At 49.7% G+C, this 17,047-nt stretch overlaps 1 protein-coding gene across 1 annotated transcript; it reads left to right on the top strand.

The window, feature by feature from the left end:
• Nucleotides 1-14,095: 14,095 nt before the first annotated feature.
• Nucleotides 14,096-15,284, top strand: LOC119359496. The gene is made up of 3 exons (XM_037625664.1): nt 14,096-14,279; nt 14,383-14,529; nt 14,652-15,284. Exons 1-3 carry the CDS (start codon nt 14,223-14,225, stop codon nt 14,790-14,792), a joined length of 345 nt encoding a protein of 114 aa, XP_037481561.1. The 5' UTR covers nt 14,096-14,222; the 3' UTR covers nt 14,793-15,284.
• Nucleotides 15,285-17,047: the final 1,763 nt, after the last annotated feature.

Below are 17,047 nucleotides of genomic sequence, written 5' to 3' on the forward strand. Positions count from 1 at the left end.
TACCCGAACTCGGTAGTGTTTTATTGTAAGACTACCATGTGATCATGTTTGCCTGGAACATCGTGTTCACACGTGCGTAGCAGAACCAGCTCGTGCTTTGGAGCTTGCTATCGTAGTTCATTTCCCGAGAATCTCGCAACGTCATCTCGTCGATTTGTGTTGCAAACTTTCATTTTCCTTCCTAGACTCGATGGGTCTGGAATATCCTGACACCAACCAGATCTGAATCTCAGGCAGATATAATGGTTGGAACATTTCCCAAGAACTATAATACTGGTCCCTCGATAACCGGTAAAGTGGATGTCATGGCCAACACACCCAGCCGGAAGACCTATTATTGTAGTATCTTCATTGAAGAAGCTGGCCACCTTCCCATAAGGACTTCGTAGGATTTACTCCCTAGTTGTGCCATATGATTTGTTGTGTTCCCGAAGTCCGACCTTTTACTTGATGTTCTAGATACCAGACCATTTCTATGAATAGGTTACACTAGTACATCAAGGAGAACATTAGAAGCGGAGTGCTAAATGTCTCTCGGTCGATCATCCAGATTTTGTTTCCTTGGCCTCGCTAAGGTGAAATCTGAGAAGGTGTTATCTTCCTTTGCATCTGCATCATCCATCATTAGCCATCATGGTAGTATGTTGTGTTGTCAGCACCCTTGACACGAATGTTGATAAAACCTTGATGATTGTGGAAATGCTCAAGTTCTTGAGAGCACGCACAAGCGCTACGTGTTATCATCGGCACTAACTGGGATTCCTCTCAGTTTCCTCGGCAATGCTATGACCTTTTCAAACAGTGAATTCACTCTCTATTGTTGGGTCCTTCCCTAGTTACCAGAATCATTCCCAGCATTGCATTTTGTTCCCAGCTTGCACCGCCAATGTGCCATTCTACCACGGGTCTCTTCCATTTCCGGTGATAAGCAAATTCATCCATTACGTTGTCTTCAACAAGGTAATCCACATCATCCAAGTTCGAGTATGCCATTCTACCGAACCCCTCCAAACGATCACTCAAGAATTGCCTTAGGCTGGTATAAAGAGTTTCAATGATCTCTGAATCAAAGGTAATTCTTTTTGACACTTAAGGGGATATATCTACGAGTCACCATCCCTAAGATGCCTCGTTGTGGTATCATGGCAACTCAACTCCTCGCTACGTTGACAATCAATTACCACCTTCTTAAGCGTGAAATTGTTGTCTACCTAGTGAACCTTCGTCATCTGCTTCACTCCGTTCCCATGGATGTATGTTTAGTGTCTCAGCTCGAGAGAGGTTGCTATGTCTCATTCCGTGAGTTAATCCTGAGTTGTTCGATCTTCGAGAAGATTGACCCTTCTAGAGTCTCCTTCTTCTCTCCATGTCATGTTGGCAGGATTTCTCAGAGCAAGACTTCGAGACAATGATGGTGATCGAATCGACGTTCATTCGAAGTGCAACCTGGATCATGAAGATTATACTAGTTTGCGTTTCCCCTTCATCTTACCCTACGCTTGAATCTCGAGACGAGATTCTTGTTTAGTGGGGGTGAGTTGTCACATCCCTAGTTCTGGCCTGTCCTATGCTTGCTTCCATCTGTGCATCATGTTTAAATTTTTGAAACTTGAACTGAGGAATTCAGAAGCCTCAAAACCCTAAATAAAAGAAGGGCAAAAACCTTAAAAATCTCATTCATTGTTCCAAAATGCTCTTCTTAAATGTTTGATAATTTTTGGCAAGGGTTCTGGTCCCAACCAAAATATTGAACATTTTAGGAGGATTTATTTTTGGGACTTTGAATTTAATTCATTAGCTATTTGAATTTGAATTATATTCATATAATTAGAATATAATTTCAAATATCCCTGAAATATTTTATGAGCTTTTGGAAAAGTCCATCTAGCAAAATAAAAATATTCAGAGGAGCTTTTGGCATTGTTTGAATTATTTTTAAATTCAAAACAGTGGCAAAATAAATTGAAAAACAAAACAGAACAGAAATTTAAAAAAAAAGAGAGAAGCCCAGCCACTTACCTGACTTACCTGCCTGGCCCAGCTCCTCCAGCGGCCCAGCCCGCCACCGCTACCCCCCTGTCGTCTTCCTCCCTCGCCAGAAGGACAGAGGCGAGGCGTGGCGAGCGCCGACGCCGCCCTGGCCACCTCCTGCTTACCTGCTCGCCGCTGGAGGCACCCGAGGGTGCCACGCACTCCCCTCGCCCCCTTGCACCTCTCGCCACTCTCCCGTGTCTCTCCCTCCGTCCCTATCCCCCTCTGCTTCCTCTCTCTCACTCGCCCGAACGCAGCCGTCGCCGCCGACGAGCTCCCTCGCGGCCACCGCCACCCCCTCTCCTCTCCGACGCGCTCCCGAGCTCCGCTGTTCCGCCCTCATCCTCCTCGTCGTCTTCAAGCTTCGGCCCCGGCGCCCTTCTCCGTCGATTCGGCCACTCCAGCGCGCCCCCGAGCCCACTAACCATCCCTGCAGCTCCGCGGTGAGCCTTTGACCCGATTCCCCCTTTCCTCGTCGTCCTTCGCGAGCTCTAGCCCCGATCCCCAACCATGACCGAAGCATCTCGCCGCCGGCCATGGCGTGGTCGTGGCCACAGCCACCGCAGATCGCTCTCGAGCCCACCAGCGTGCTCACCGCAACCTTAGGAACCCAAAGCACCTAACCACTCGTCCTTCCGTGCACCGCAGCGTCCCGCGGACCCCCGAGCTCCGGCCGCCGCCTCGGGCTCCACTCCGGCGAACCCCGGCCACCCCCGCACCTCCCGCTGGTCCCCCTAGATGCGCACGGGCACGGGCTACCTCCTGGTGCCCTTGGCGCGTCGATCCGTCGTCTCTGGCGCAACTCCGGCGAGCCACCGCCGCGTCTGGTCGTTGCCGGCGGCTAGACGCCGATGGATTAGCCCCGGTTGACCAGGGATTTGACCCCCCTGGGTCACTGACGTGTGGGCCCGTCCCCTGCTAACTTTTGGTTAAGTTAAAAACTAGTTTTAATTAAGCCACTGACTCACTGACATGCGGGCCCCGCCCGGCTAACCAAGTTAGTTAGGGTTAATTTTAATTAGGTTAGTTAGTCCAGACACTGACACGCAGGGCCCACAGGTCAGTTTGACCTGGACGGCGCCCGTTGACCTGCTGAGGTCAGCATGAGGTCATGCTGACGCAATAATTCCTTTCTGGAATTTAAATAAATCTTAAATGATTTATTATTTTCAGAAAATGTCCAAAACTTCTAAAATTCATAGAAATTCAACTGTAACTCCAAATTAAATAATTTATATATGAAAAATTATCAGAAAAATTCAAGGAATCCATCTGTACCATTTTCATGCATGTTTGAACAATGTTTGTCCTCTGTTTTGGACAAAACAAATAAAGGGCATTTAAATAAACATATATGGAGTTGGAGTTTGAATCATGTATTCAAACCAACTTCATTTAAATCATAGCTAGGTGCATTAGCTCAAAACACATTCATATTGCCATGTCATAGCATGCATCATATTGTGCATTGCATTGATCGTGTTTCTTCTGTGTTTGCCGGTGTTGTTTCCCCTCGGTAGACGTTGTACCGACGATGTGATCATTAACACTGATGAAGACTCAATGCTATCTTCAGAAGTGCCAGGCAAGCAAAACCCCCTTGTTCATTCCGATACAATCCCACTCTCTCGCTCCTGCTCTCTTTTACTGCATTAGGACAACACCGTTTCAACTGTTACCTGCTGCGGTAGCTGAACCCCTTTATCCTTTGCATGATCTGTCATTGCCACAGTAAATAGATGAAACCCACTAGCATGAGTAGGAGTTGTTTGAGCCCTGTTGTGCCTACTCATTCATGCTTGTTTGTCACGCCTGCTACTGCTTAGAGTTGAGTCAGGTCTGATTCATCGAGGATGAATCAGAGGCGTGTGAACATGTCCTACTGTGTGTGAGCTAAGTGTGTGAACACGATTTGGTAAAGGTAGCGGTGAGAGGCCATGTAGGAGTACATGGTGGGTTGTCTCATTGCAGCCGTCCTCAGGAACTGAGTTCTGTGTTTGTGATCCATGACCAGTTACTACCACACATTGGGTTCCGGTAACTCGACCCCTCTCGACTTATTAATCAACATGATCTCTGTCCAGGAGTTGCAACTAGTTTCTAGTGTTTGTAGGTAGTGTTAGTAGTCTACCAAGTGGCACCCGATACAGGTGGGCTTGGGACAGACTAGGCACAGTGGCACGGTGTACCAAGTGGCACCCGGATGGTGGGCTTGGGAACCCTGCACACATCGTTTGGGGCCGTGAGCGACACCCCGGCCGGATCTCCTTGCGGATGGAACCTGAATAGGCGATAAACCTGGACTAGAGACTTGTTCGGTTAGTCAGGTCGTGGCCGACTCCCTCGCCCGGCTTCCGCTTGAAGGTTGCCGAGGTACATGACGTGTACAGGGCGGTAAGTGGCGAGAGCGTGTGTGAAGAAGTACGCCCCTGCAGGGTTATCATTATCTATTTGAATAGCCGGATTCCTCGGATATGGAAACTTGGACCCCTTGTACAGTTCATAGACAAGTGAAAGTGGACACTCTAAAATACGCAAGATAAGCGTGAGTGCTATGGATGGCGTTCTCGTAGGGAGACGGGAGCGGATCCATAGTGGTGTATTGATATGGTGAATATGTGGACTCGTGTGCGCCACCTCAAAAGAGTTTCTTGCAGTCGTAGTTCAGGTTAGCCACCGAGTCAAAGCTGGCTTGCTGCAGTCAAACTCCACCACCCCCTTTGTTGATAATGATGCATATGTAGATAGATCTGATGTAAGTCTTGCTGGGTACATTTGTACTCATGTTTGCCTATTTTATGTTTTGCAGAGAGACTTCAGTCTCGCTAGTAGTACCGTGTGGACTTCGACGTTTAGCTTGTTACCTCAGCTACGATCTTGTGCCCTCGGCAGGATCTGGTAGATAGTCAGGCTTCTCAGCCTTTTTCATTTATAGTTGTCTGTACTCAGACATGTTAAGCTTCCGCTTGTGCTTTGACTTGTATGCTCTGATTGTTGGGTCATGAGACCCATGTTTGTAATATCTCTCTCCTCGGAGCCTATTGAATAAACTACTTGAGTCGTAGAGTCATTTTGTGATGCCATGTTGTATTGCACATATCGAGCATATTGTGTGTATGTTATTGAAATGCTTGGTATGTGTGGGATCTGACTATCTAGTTGTTTATCTTTAGTAGCCTCTCTTACCGGGAAATGTCTCCTAGTGTTTCCACCGAGCCATGGTAGCTTGCTACTGCTCCGGAACACTTAGGCTGGCCGGCATGTGTCCTTCTTCGTTCCTGTGTCTGTCCCTTCGGGGAAATGTCACGCGATGAATACCGGAGTCCTGTTAGCCCGCTACAGCCCGGTTCACCGGAGTCCTGCTAGCCCAGTGCTACAGCCTGGATTCACTCGCTGATGACCGACACGTTCGATGCTAGGTCATGGATGCCTGTCCCTGTAAGTTTGTGCCACTTTGGGTTTACGACTAGCCATGTCAGCCCGGGCTCCTTATCATATGGATGCTAGCGACACTGTCATATACGTGTGCCAAAAGGCGCAAACGGTCCCGGGTAAAGGTAAGGCGACACCCGTGGGAATACCGTGCGTGAGGCCGCAAAGTGATATGAGGTGTTACATGCTAGATCGATGTGGCATTGAGTCGGGGTCCTGACACCCTTATCGGGTGAAACGAGTCACTAGGCCCGGCGCTGTCCGCCTTGAGACCGAAGATGGCATTCCGGTGAGCAACTCCTGGAACATTGAACATCTTCGTAAGTTTTACCCGTAAGGCGTGGTTGGTGGAAGCTTTTCCGGCAACCACCTTTTGTACAAGTCTTGTCGCTGTTGCATGTAATCCTTTGTACAAAGCCGGGTGCAGACCCCGTGCACCAGTAAAGCTCATGTGCCCCGCACATCTTGTCAGTTTTTTATGCTATAATCCTTTTTCGCATATGTTATCTGACATTTTGTGCAGCACTAGACCCCGGTAAGCAATAACGAGCCCAAGGCTCCATATCATTACTTTATTTCTCTGTTTCTTTCTCAAAAGAAGGAAGGTTCCCTCGCCCACAAGGTTTACCGGGGGGGAAGGAGAAGATAATGGTGTGGACCAGGCCGTTCAAGAAAGTTTCTCCTTGCCGGGAAGCAGACGACAAAAAGGCTAAGTTGCTAAAGCTTGAGCAATCAGTTTTTTAAGTTTTTGAGTTATTTTCCTTGAACGACCGTGCTTTGTATGGAAAACCTGTGCGCGGAGGAACCTACTCGTAGCTAGTTGCGCCTTTACTTTGTTTCGAGTCCGCTCAACAGCTTAAGTGAGCTGCTAGTGCCCTTACTTTGCTTCGAGTCCGCTCAGCAACTTAAGTGAGCCGCTAGCGCCCTTACTTTGTTTCGAGTCCGCTCAACAACTTAAGTGAGCTGCAACTAGTTGCGACAAGGTTGCTTGTCGGTAGCGACCCCGCCAGCAGGCTGCTGAAGTTCCGCACTCGGCGCTCGCGGCAAGGGTACCTGCGCCGGCAAGTTTCCCTAGAAAGCGTAGGGCAGAACCATACAAAGCCAAGAGTCGAGTAAAGGAAGTAACACAGCAATTTTTTGCCTAAGATAGAGTTATATTACAAAAATAACTTGTCGCGCCTCTAATAAAGTGTTCTTATGACATGACTGGCAACGACAAGAGAAGAAGAAAACGGACGGCACCTGGGCCCCGGCAAGCCAGTATCGCTGGGGGCTGCGAGTGCCAAGAATCGTCCACGGCAAACCAGAGTTGCCGGGGGCTGCAATATCAGATAAGTCTTTCATCCCTCTTCATGCATCCTCTTATGGACTGGGGAATGCGAAACCGCGTTTCTTCCCGAAAACTGCCGTGCTCCCTCAACTCTAGGCCCTGGGGCTCGTTCCCGGGGCCAAGTTTGGTCGTAGTCGCGGCAGCCAAGGGATGAAACGAGGAGGCCGCACCCATCTCGTTCCCGCCTCCGTCAAAGGCGTGAGGAAGGTCGAGCGACGTGGGAAGGCGGCAGGGCCTGTTGCCGGGAGATGAAATGTCTGTTCGAGGGATACCAAGGATTTGCTCCTTGGCATGGGTTCAACTCACGAGACAAATAACCCGGCAAGCATCCCCTTTTCATTAAAAAGCATCCCACTCAGGTACAGTCCATAGAGGATGAAAAACATGAAAGAGAGGATTACAAGTTTCAGATACAGCTAAGGCCCGAAGGCTTACAAATTAAAAAGATAAGGTGCCCGTAATCCCTTTCCTGTCCCTCTCTTCAGGAGGCAGGTCAAGGAGGCGAAAAGGGCAAAAGGAGCGCCTAGGCGAGCTACGGGTGCCAGAAGACACCAAGAGAACATCCCGGGGGCCGTCCGAAGGCTGGACGGCGATGGCGGCGCTGGAAGCGGGGCTCGAAGACGGGGCGGCAGGACGTCAGCATGCTGTCGAGGGCACCACGCCCTCGTACTCCGACCTGACGGCCTTGTCGCCAGCCCTCTTCCCCTTCTGCAGCCTCCCTACGCCAGCCGCCCAAGGAGACGACCCCGGAGAGTTCAAGGAGCCGGCGACACAGATGATGGGGTCGCCGGTGCCGCGCGAAGCGGCGCCCGACGCCTAGTCGGACCCGCCACCCTGCCGCCCGCTACCCTCATCGTCGCTGTCGCTCTCCTCCTCGTCACTCTCGCTCGAGGAGGAGCCTTCGCTGTCGGAGGAGCTGTCCACGCAGCACTTCGCCCGAGTGCCGAAGCACCCGAAGACCTTGACGGAGAGGAGATCGCCCTCCATTAACTTAAAATGGAGGGTAAACCCCTCCATCAGACTGTGGATACGGGCGAACGTCTTCCACCCTCAATCAAGATACATCACATTAGGGGCTGGGAATACAACGCGGACTTGCGTGCCGCTGATCCCACAGCCCCTCATGTGCAGTCTCAGTGTCTCGGGCGGTTCCAACTCCATCGCGCGCGCAAACGGAGCTGGAAGCCGGAGGCGACGACGAGGCGCCCGGCGCAGCTTGACGAAGAACTCGCAAGGGTCGTCCCCTATATGGACCGCCGTGGGGGGAGGAGCCGCCGGCGGAGGCGAAGCTGGCGCGCCGCCCCGCCCGCCTCTTCCCCGAGCGCCTCGACCTCGTCCTCAACCTCGTCCGCGACCTCGCCCCCTCCCTCTTCCCCTTATGGCTGGCTCTGCCACCACGGGCGCGGGAGAGGGAGAGATGCGCTATCTGGCGGCGACCCTCGCCGCCACCGATGAAGGGCCCGGGTTCCCTTTCTCCATGGTGAATGAGAGAAAGGGGAGCTGAAGCTGAAGAAAGGAGGAGATGAGAGAGTGCGGTTTCCTGTGCTCCCCTCCCGCTCTTTATAAAGGAGCGAGGTGGGGGCTCGGCCGCCCCGCTCAGCGAATCAAGGCAAGGGAAGAGCAGGGAGTCGGGGCCATCCCGCTGCCTCTGCTCGCGACGGCCCAGTTTCCCACTTCCACCGTCCGCGACCCCAAGCGCATGGGAGCCGCGTGGCGGAGATGCAGAACCAAGGCGAAGGATGAGGCGGCCTCGCTCCGCCCCGTGATCGCGGGGAGTGGACGTCCCGAAAACCGCGCACCGGCCCCGTCCAGTAAATGCACCACGCCCCCACGCCTACCTCCGTGTAGGGAGGAGGGCGTGAACCATCCCCATCATCGTGGCCTGATGGATGCTCGAGGGGCTTAGCCCCGCGCACGCCGCCCGCGTCACCCACGACGCCGCGTTTGACGCGTGCCGTTCTGGGCGTGCGCGGTGGGAGCGGAGAGATATGCGGCGTGACCTAGGCCGCGCGTGCCCGTGCACTGTTTTGGGCGTGGCCCAACAGCGCTCGGCACCGTGTATGGCCCAGGCCCGGGGGCTCTTGTCGGTGTACTAGACTAGGGGTACCCTAGTATCCCGAACTCGTGCACGGGCAGTCGCAGCGCCCCGCGGCAAGGCTTGCCGGGTGACCGCCAAGACCCTCCGCGGTTCCCTTGAAGACCATTCAAGAACAAAGTACTCAAGCCAAGGCCCCGGCAAGAGGAGCTTGCCGGGAAGGCCAACCCAAGCCCCGGCAAGAGGATCTTGCCGGGAAGAGACAAGACCCCGGCAAGAGGAGCTTGCTGGGAAGGCCACTCAAGGCATACCAAGAAAGCTTGTCGCGACGCGCCCTGCATCCCGGCAAGGCCCGGTGAGCGACAAGCTCCCAAACACGACAAGACGACGACCGCGGCAAGGAGCTTGCCGCGGGAAACCCCCACTTCGTGCCCGCGCTCCAGCACACCTGCTAACGTGTCGCTCCAGGACTCTCCCAAGCACACGTGGCAGGAGGCTGTGCAGCTAGGGGTGCGCGGTGGCAAGCGGAGATGAAGAGAAGGCCATCGTGGCAAACGGTGACGCTCCTAACGGTCACTTTTTGCACTGTTTAGGCAACTCAGATAGGCATTCAATGACCTTGTCCCCTGCCGTCAGAGTTAGGTAGGGTGCACTGTGTCTACAGTAGCGGTAGCTGTACCTACCGCATCCTTTTCCATTTTTACCCTTCTAGTCTACGTTGCCACCTGTCGGTGACCCCTTGAAAGTATAAAAGGAGGCCCAGGCGCAACGTAGAAGGGGGTCGGCCGGTTCGGCTCATTCAAAACACCAGAAACACTCTCACGCTCAGTCTGGCAGCGTCCATCGCTCCTGAGCAAGAATTCAATACACACAAACAAGCAGCAGTAGGGTTTTACGCATCCGTGCGGCCCGAAGCTGGGTAAAAACCGCTCGCGTGTACTGCCTCGATCCGCTCTTTGTGCGGCCTCCGCCTCCCTCCGAACCGAAAGGGGCCCTGTCCCCATAGGTGTTGGTGGAATCAGCCTCCCCGACAAAGGGAGTGAGGCAGCATTTTCCTGATGCAAAGCACAGACACTGTGTTAGGCATATATGGCAGAATTTTCAGCAAACACACAAAGGAGATGTTCTTAAGAACCAGTTATGGAAGTGTCCAAGGAGCACAACACCAGAACTGTGGGCTGCAAGCATGGAGGAAATGAAGGTCATCGGCCTAGAAGCATACAAATGGCTTGAGAAGCTACCACCCAACACTTGGGTTAGGGGCTTCCAAAGAGAATTGGTCAAGTGTGATATCCTTCTGAATAACAACTGTGAGGTTTTCAACGAATATATTCTTAAGGCCAGGGAGATGCATCTCAGATCAATGATTGAGAAGATCAAAACCCAACTCATGGTCAGATTCTACAACAAAATAAAAGAGGCAGAGAACTGGCCTGGTTCTGTATGCCCAAAAATAAGAAAAAGAATTGAAAGGAATATAGAGCTGGCAACTACATGCATGGTTTCAGGGGCGGGTGATGGCATCTTTCAGGTTGACAACAGGAGCAAGATATACATTGTTGACCTCAAGGAAGAGAGTTGTACATGCAAAAGGTGGGATCTTAGTGGAGTTCCATGACACCATGCAATTACATGCTGTAGACATGAGAGAATTGACCCAGAGAGTTTGGTGCACTCCTACTATAGTATAGAAGCATTCAAGTTAGCATACAAGCCAATTATCAAGCCTTGCAGAGATAGAAGTGAGTGGCAGAAGATGAATGCTTGTGAAATCAAACCACCTGTCTATGAAAAGAAAGTTGGGAGGCCTTCAAACAAGAGTAGGAGAAAGCAGCCTTATGAGATTGAAAAGAAAGATGGCACAAAGATACTGACCAGACATGGAGGCACAATAACATGTTCATACTGCCATGAACAGGGCCACAACATCAAATGATGTAATACTAGAAAAGCTGGCATTTTGCCAAAACTACAAGTGAGAAGGGGGCCAAGGGCTATTCCTGAGGATGTGTCTGATGATGAACCAGTTATGGCACAACAAGATGGTGGGTAAGTCACACAGGAGGAGGTTCATGTCACACAGGATGGTGGGCAAGTGACACAGGAGGAGGTTCATGTCACACAAGATGATGGGCAAGTCACACAAGAGGAGGTTCATGTCACACAAGATGATGGCCAACTTACACAGGAGGATGTCAATGCCACACAGAATGATTTCCCAGTGCAACAACAAGAGGATGAATATGATACACCAGTTGTCTTTCAGGTAAATTCTAATTTTCCATTTCTTTTAGGTTGTATTTAATATGATACACAAGTGATGATAGCATGTGATGATTGGCTATGTACGGGTGCAAAACTTTGGATGTGCAATGCTTCTTAAGATGCAGCAGTCTAGGCTTGTACCTAGAGAAGAAACTGAAGGCACTCTGCCAGATTCATCATCCATATTACATGCATCCAGTTCTCAAGCTTCAACACAAACAAGAACAACTACAAATGGTGGCAACCTGACCATGAAGTTATTGAAGATGAAAAGAGACAAAGAAAGGCAGATGGCAGCCAGAAGAGATGAAGCACTAGAGACAATGAATGAGATGGCAGAGAGGAGAGCAGAGGAGGCTGAAGCAAAGAGGCAAGAAATTGCTATCAGGAAAGCAGAGAAGGCAGCCAGAAGAAGAAGAGCAGCAAAAGAGAAGAAGGCTGAGGAAATAGCAGCAAAGCTGGAAGCTTCAGCGGCAAGAAAAGCAGCATTACAAGAAGAGAAGGAGGCCAGGGCAATTGAAGCAATTGCAGCTAAGGCAGAGGCAGCAATGAAGAGAAGAGAAGAGCAAGAAGCAAACAAAGCTATTGCAGCACTGAAGAAAAAACAAGATCAAGAAGCAAAGAAGAAACAGTAAGAAGAGGCCAAGAAAAGAAGAGCTGAATAGAAGAAGCAAGCAGGAAAGCCAAGTGGACGTGTGCCCAAGAAGAAAAGAGTCAACATGTTTGATGAGTTCAGATGAATCAGTGTTGTTGCACTTGTAATTCAGTGATTTTTTGGCAGAAACTTAAATTTGAGTGTTTCAAACTAGTAGAGCTCAAATGTAGTTCATTGAGTAAGTGGTTCATTGAGTAATTTGATGCTCATTAAGCTCAAATGTAGTTCATTCAGTGAAGAAACTACTAGAACTCAAATGTAGCTCATTTCAAATGTACCAGACATAAGTGGTTCATTGAGTAATTTGATGCAAACTGAATTTGATGCAAACTGAATTTGATGCAAACTGAACTTGATGCACACTGATTTTTTGCTTCTCTGTCCATCTTTGCTGAATTTGAGGCACACTGAACTTTTTATGACTGAATTTGTATTGCTGAATTTTCTGTAAACTGAACATATGTACCAAATTTTGTTTAAAGAAAAAAAAAAAAATAGTTTTCCCTGGGTCTCGAACCCAGGACCTAAGGTATTGAACGTTGTGGGTAATGCCAGTGGGGTAAGTACTAGTGCTTTGATCAAGGGCAGGTACTAAACTAACTATTTAGTAGTTGCTAGTGGCCCAATGGCCCATGCCTTTTTGGTTTCCTTCTCTGCTCTTTAAGCCCACCCACCCACTGCTCCACTCTCGAATCACCTCTAGTCCACAGTCCACCCACGTCGCCTCGGTTACCCCGCTACCAAACCCCCACTCCGCCGTCAAGAAAACCCTCGCCGCCGACCACCACACCGCCGCCGCCGACATGGAGAACAGCCCCGCCTGGCAGAGGGTCATCGATGACCTCATGGGCGACAACAAGGCGATGCGCGCGAACATGACGGAGATCGGGAAGTGGTTCCTGAGCATTGTGATGCTGCGTCACCACGCGCATGGCCTCCTCAAGGCCATGACCGACGACGAGCTGGACCGCGCCATCACCGACCCCTTCTGTATCCCTTATGCGCTCATCCTCTGCTTCGTGATGCAGGAGACGCGCTCCGACGACCCGAGGCAGTGAGCCCGATGGTGGATGTACCAGTCCGCCACCGCGCCGCAGCAGCCGGATCCCTTGCGCGTTGGCTTGCGAACGGAGCGCGTCCACAACGTCGACCTGGTTGTCCCCGTGCCTGTCGACGGGCGTACTGGGACCACTACCAGCCCGATCTCCTCGGGCGCGACGACGTCTCTGACGCCGAGTCGTCCGACTCGGAGTATGACTCTGGCTTCGATGACGGCTCTGGCTACGACGCCGACTCGTCCTGGTCGACTGGCTGGGAGGAGCCGGAGGTGATTGTCCTCTCTGACGACGAGCCGGAGGTCAAGGTGGCGGCGCCCGTCGTCCCCGAGCCGAAGGTCCGGATGGTGACGCCCATCACCAGGGAGGGTGACAAGCACTTCCCCATTGATGTCGAGGTGCTTCCAGATGTTCCTGACATCGTCAAGCAAGAGGTGGAGGTGGTCTTGGGCCTGGAAGCACAAGTTGACATTGCAGCACAGCCAGAGAGAAAGAAGAAGAGGAAGGTGACAGTTGCCATGGAGGTTCGCCACTCGGAGCGCCTCCAGAAGATGAAGAATATGGCAGTTGCCAACATGAAGAAGATGGCAGATGCAGTTAGTTAGGTATGCCGAAATATACAAATTTTCAGCATATAAGTTATAAAATAGTGTAGTTTTGTTAGATGTGCTTGTATATTCAGCACATAAGTTATTTCTAATTTCTGTTGGCAATGTTGAAGTACCATTTGTTGTTGAACTAAGTGTCAATGATGGAGTGCTATGAACTTATGTTTATGCTATTGATGATGTTGTCTTCTTGATGTTGTTGATGCTACTGGCTTGTTGATGTTATCTGTTGATGGTGCTGTCTTGTTGATCTTATCTGTTGATCCTGCTTTCTTGTTGCTATATAAGGCAACAATCCAAAAGAAGAAGCTACTAAGGTTATTTGTTGATCTTAACTGAACTTTGTCTGTTAACTGAATTTTGAAAGTTAACTGAAAAAATGTTCAACATTGAGTAGTTGAGATATTTAATTTAACTTAGTGGTCAACATTGAGTAGTTCAACTTTGTCTTGTTGCTATATAAGACAACTATCCAAAAGTGTGTTGTTGCTATATAAGACTACAGTCCAAAAGAAGTTAACTGAATTTTGTCTGCTGATGCCACTAAAGTTAACTGAATTTTGTCAGCAAATTCAGTTAACTTGCTCAACACCTTTGGTCCACCAACTGGTTCAACTTTGTACTTGCACACCCTATAACTTGCATTATGTATGCACCTTTGGTCCACCAACACCACCAGCGCAACCACCATCCACCACCAGGTCCACCACCACCAGATCCCCTTCTTCTTCCTCCTCTTCCACCAGATCTTCATCTTCATCCTCTATTTGCCCTTCCTCTGCTCCTGTTCCCCTGGTCTCCAAGAGCAACCATGGTGTCCTGGGATGATCTCCCAACCTCTTCTGAAGATGACTCGGTGACCAACAAGGTTAGTCATGTCCTCTCCTCCACGTAGCTAGGGTTAAACAACAACTAGGGTTAAATAGCTTCTAGGGTTATACTTAACAAATGCAATTTTTTTTCTTTTTTAGCATCCTGCAACAATTTTCTGCAAAGAATGGACTGGCCTGGCAACAGATCTGCCTAGCTTTAAATGTGAGCATGGATCTTTGTGTGAGAAGCATGTGGCTTTTCAATCAGTTGACAGTGGAAGAAGATTCCTGGCTTGTGCACACAAGGTTTGTAAAAATTCAGATAATAGTGCCATTTTATCATCATTTTACAGTGGCAGTGGCTTTTATCTGAAGATTTGAAGATAACTGAATAATGTCACTTAACTGGATGTTTCTTTGGATGATAGGAAGTACCTAAATGCACCTATGTGGAATGGATAGACCCTGAGTGGCCTGAAGCATTGAAGATGAGCCTAGCTACCATATGGAGCATGTATGAAGAGGAGACAAAACAAAGCCTAAAAGAAAATGTGTTGAGCACTGAATAGAACTTGAAGATCATGGAAGAGAAGACAAAAATGGAGAATGAGCTGAGACATTTCAAGCTTGATTTTGCCAAGATGGTGGCTGAAAAGGAGCAGGCAATGAGCCAATTAGGCAACACACAAATTGCTCAGGTTGATCTGAAGGAAAAGCTTGAGAAGAAGAAGAGCACTGACAAATCAGTAACAAACATTCATTAGGTATTTAGGGCTAAGGCAGAGAAAGAGAGGGACCAAGTCATGCAGGAGAGGGATCAATTGAAGCAAGAGAAGAGAAAGCTTGAGTACATGATTGGTGACTTATTCAAACACAAAGAGGAGACCAAGGAGAAGATATGGAAGCTTAAGGGGATGCTGAATGATTTTGACTGAACTTATCTTGTTCTTGTCCCTGTGTAAACTGAATTTGTCCAAGTATGTTGTGAAATGGATTTGGTTGTCAACTGAATTTATCTTGCCTGTCAACTGAATTTTAAGTGCAATGGATTTGGTTTTCAACTGTAATATGTTGTTAAATGATTAGAACTGAATTGAGACATGATGTGTTGTTGTTTAAATAAAGAAGTAACATAACAAGATTGGTACATATTCGACATTCCAAGATAACATAACAACATTGGTACATAACTCCAGTCTTCATATTACTTGATCAGTTATCCATTACAACCATCACAACATGCAACCATTACAACCATCAAAGCATGCATCCAAACCCAAAACAAGTACTTAATCTACTTAGTGTGCTCACTGATTTCACTACATCTCACTTCTTCATAACTACTATGAAACACAACACATAAAGCACCATAACAACAACCATCACCAGCTTCAGCAGCAGTAGGATTTCTCTACCTAATCCAAGCAACATAGCAACTTGCTGCTTGGTAGCAAAGTTCTTCTCACTAGGGGTGCCAAATGACCCAAAATCAACTCTGCCAGCACCTCTCCCAGTCATGCCTCTTCCAGCTATGCTTCTTGTGTTCATTGCTTCAGTCCTCTTCCTCTCAAGCTCCTCCCTTTTATCCTCAGCTGCTCCTATTGCATCCACGGCAGCATAACCAACAAGAACCCTATGTTCAACAAGATGTTGCACATATTCAAGCTCCCAACGCCAGAAATCACAGGTGACCTATAAAACAGAGGAAACATAGCATATTAAGTTAACTGAAAAAGTTCAGTTAACTACAAAGTTCAGTTAACTATTAGGGCATATTCAGTTAACTATAAAACACACTAAACAAAGCATATTCAGCAGCACCAACCAATTGCAGTACCCTAATCTGACCCAAAACCCTAATGCAGCCTTATAGATCAATCTGATGCAGAACCAGTGGCAATATGGAGCATGTGCAGAATCTGAGGCAGGGGAATTTGACCTGGTGTTTGGTGCACCTGTAGAAGACCCACTCCTCGTGCTCGTCGGTGCCAGAGCGGTAGAACTTGACATGCTCGTCACAATCCGGGCACGGGGTCAATGGAACTACAACGGAGCGGCCACGTAGCCGAGATCGAACAAAGCTCGAAGATGACATGAGGAGAGAGGGCGACGGCAATGGTTGCGGCGGCGGAGAGAGGGCGGCGGCGGCAACGACGCAGTGGCGGAGGGAGAAGTCCATTGAAAGCGAATCAACCTGTGGTTGAGTTGGTTAGGTGGACAGTGGTATCCCCAACCCACCAGGGTTCAAATCCTGGTGCTCGCAGTATTCCTGGATTTATTTCAGGATTTCCGGCGATACGCTTTCAGTGGGAGGAGACGTTCCGTCGACGACGAGGCGCCTACGGTGACTTCGTAAATCTCAAGATGATATGTCGGCTCAGTCTCTCGGAGGTGCCCATAGGGGTAGGGTGTGCGTGCGTGCGTTCATATGGGTGAGTGTATGCGCGTGTATATGAGCGTTTGTGTCTGTACTGAAGCTCAAAAAAAAGTAATAGGACCTGTAGTGATTTTTTTTCTCGTTCTGAATTATCTGAATCCCAAAAATGTCTCATCTTCAAATGCCCGCCATCCCTAAGCTCCGAGAGCGAAAATGGCGCCACCACCTCCAACCCTCCCTCCACCCTACCATTCCCTCCCCAACGTCCTTTCCCTCCCCCGCCGGCACGCCCGGCTCCCCATCCGGCACCTCCTCACAGCGCACGCCCTCGCCGTCGTCGCCGGCCACCTCTCCCTCCCCGACCCCAACACCCACACGCTACTCCTTGCCGCTTACTCCCGCCTCGAGTGCGCCCGCGGCCCCTACACACTTCTCCTCCTCTTCCGC

The sequence above is a fragment of the Triticum dicoccoides genome, chromosome 2A (assembly GCF_002162155.2).
Source record: "Triticum dicoccoides isolate Atlit2015 ecotype Zavitan chromosome 2A, WEW_v2.0, whole genome shotgun sequence".
Classification (NCBI taxonomy): domain Eukaryota; kingdom Viridiplantae; phylum Streptophyta; class Magnoliopsida; order Poales; family Poaceae; genus Triticum; species Triticum dicoccoides.

Bases quoted from the DNA above. Each gene is read 5' to 3' on its own strand.
- LOC119359496 (XM_037625664.1), top strand. From the start codon at position 14,223: ATGGTGTCCTGGGATGATCTCCCAACCTCTTCTGAAGATGACTCGGTG. The intron at 14,280-14,382 runs GTTAGTCATGTC...TTTCTTTTTTAG, and splicing joins ATGACTCGGTGACCAACAAG to CATCCTGCAACAATTTTCTG. The intron at 14,530-14,651 runs GTTTGTAAAAAT...TTTGGATGATAG, and splicing joins TCCTGGCTTGTGCACACAAG to GAAGTACCTAAATGCACCTA.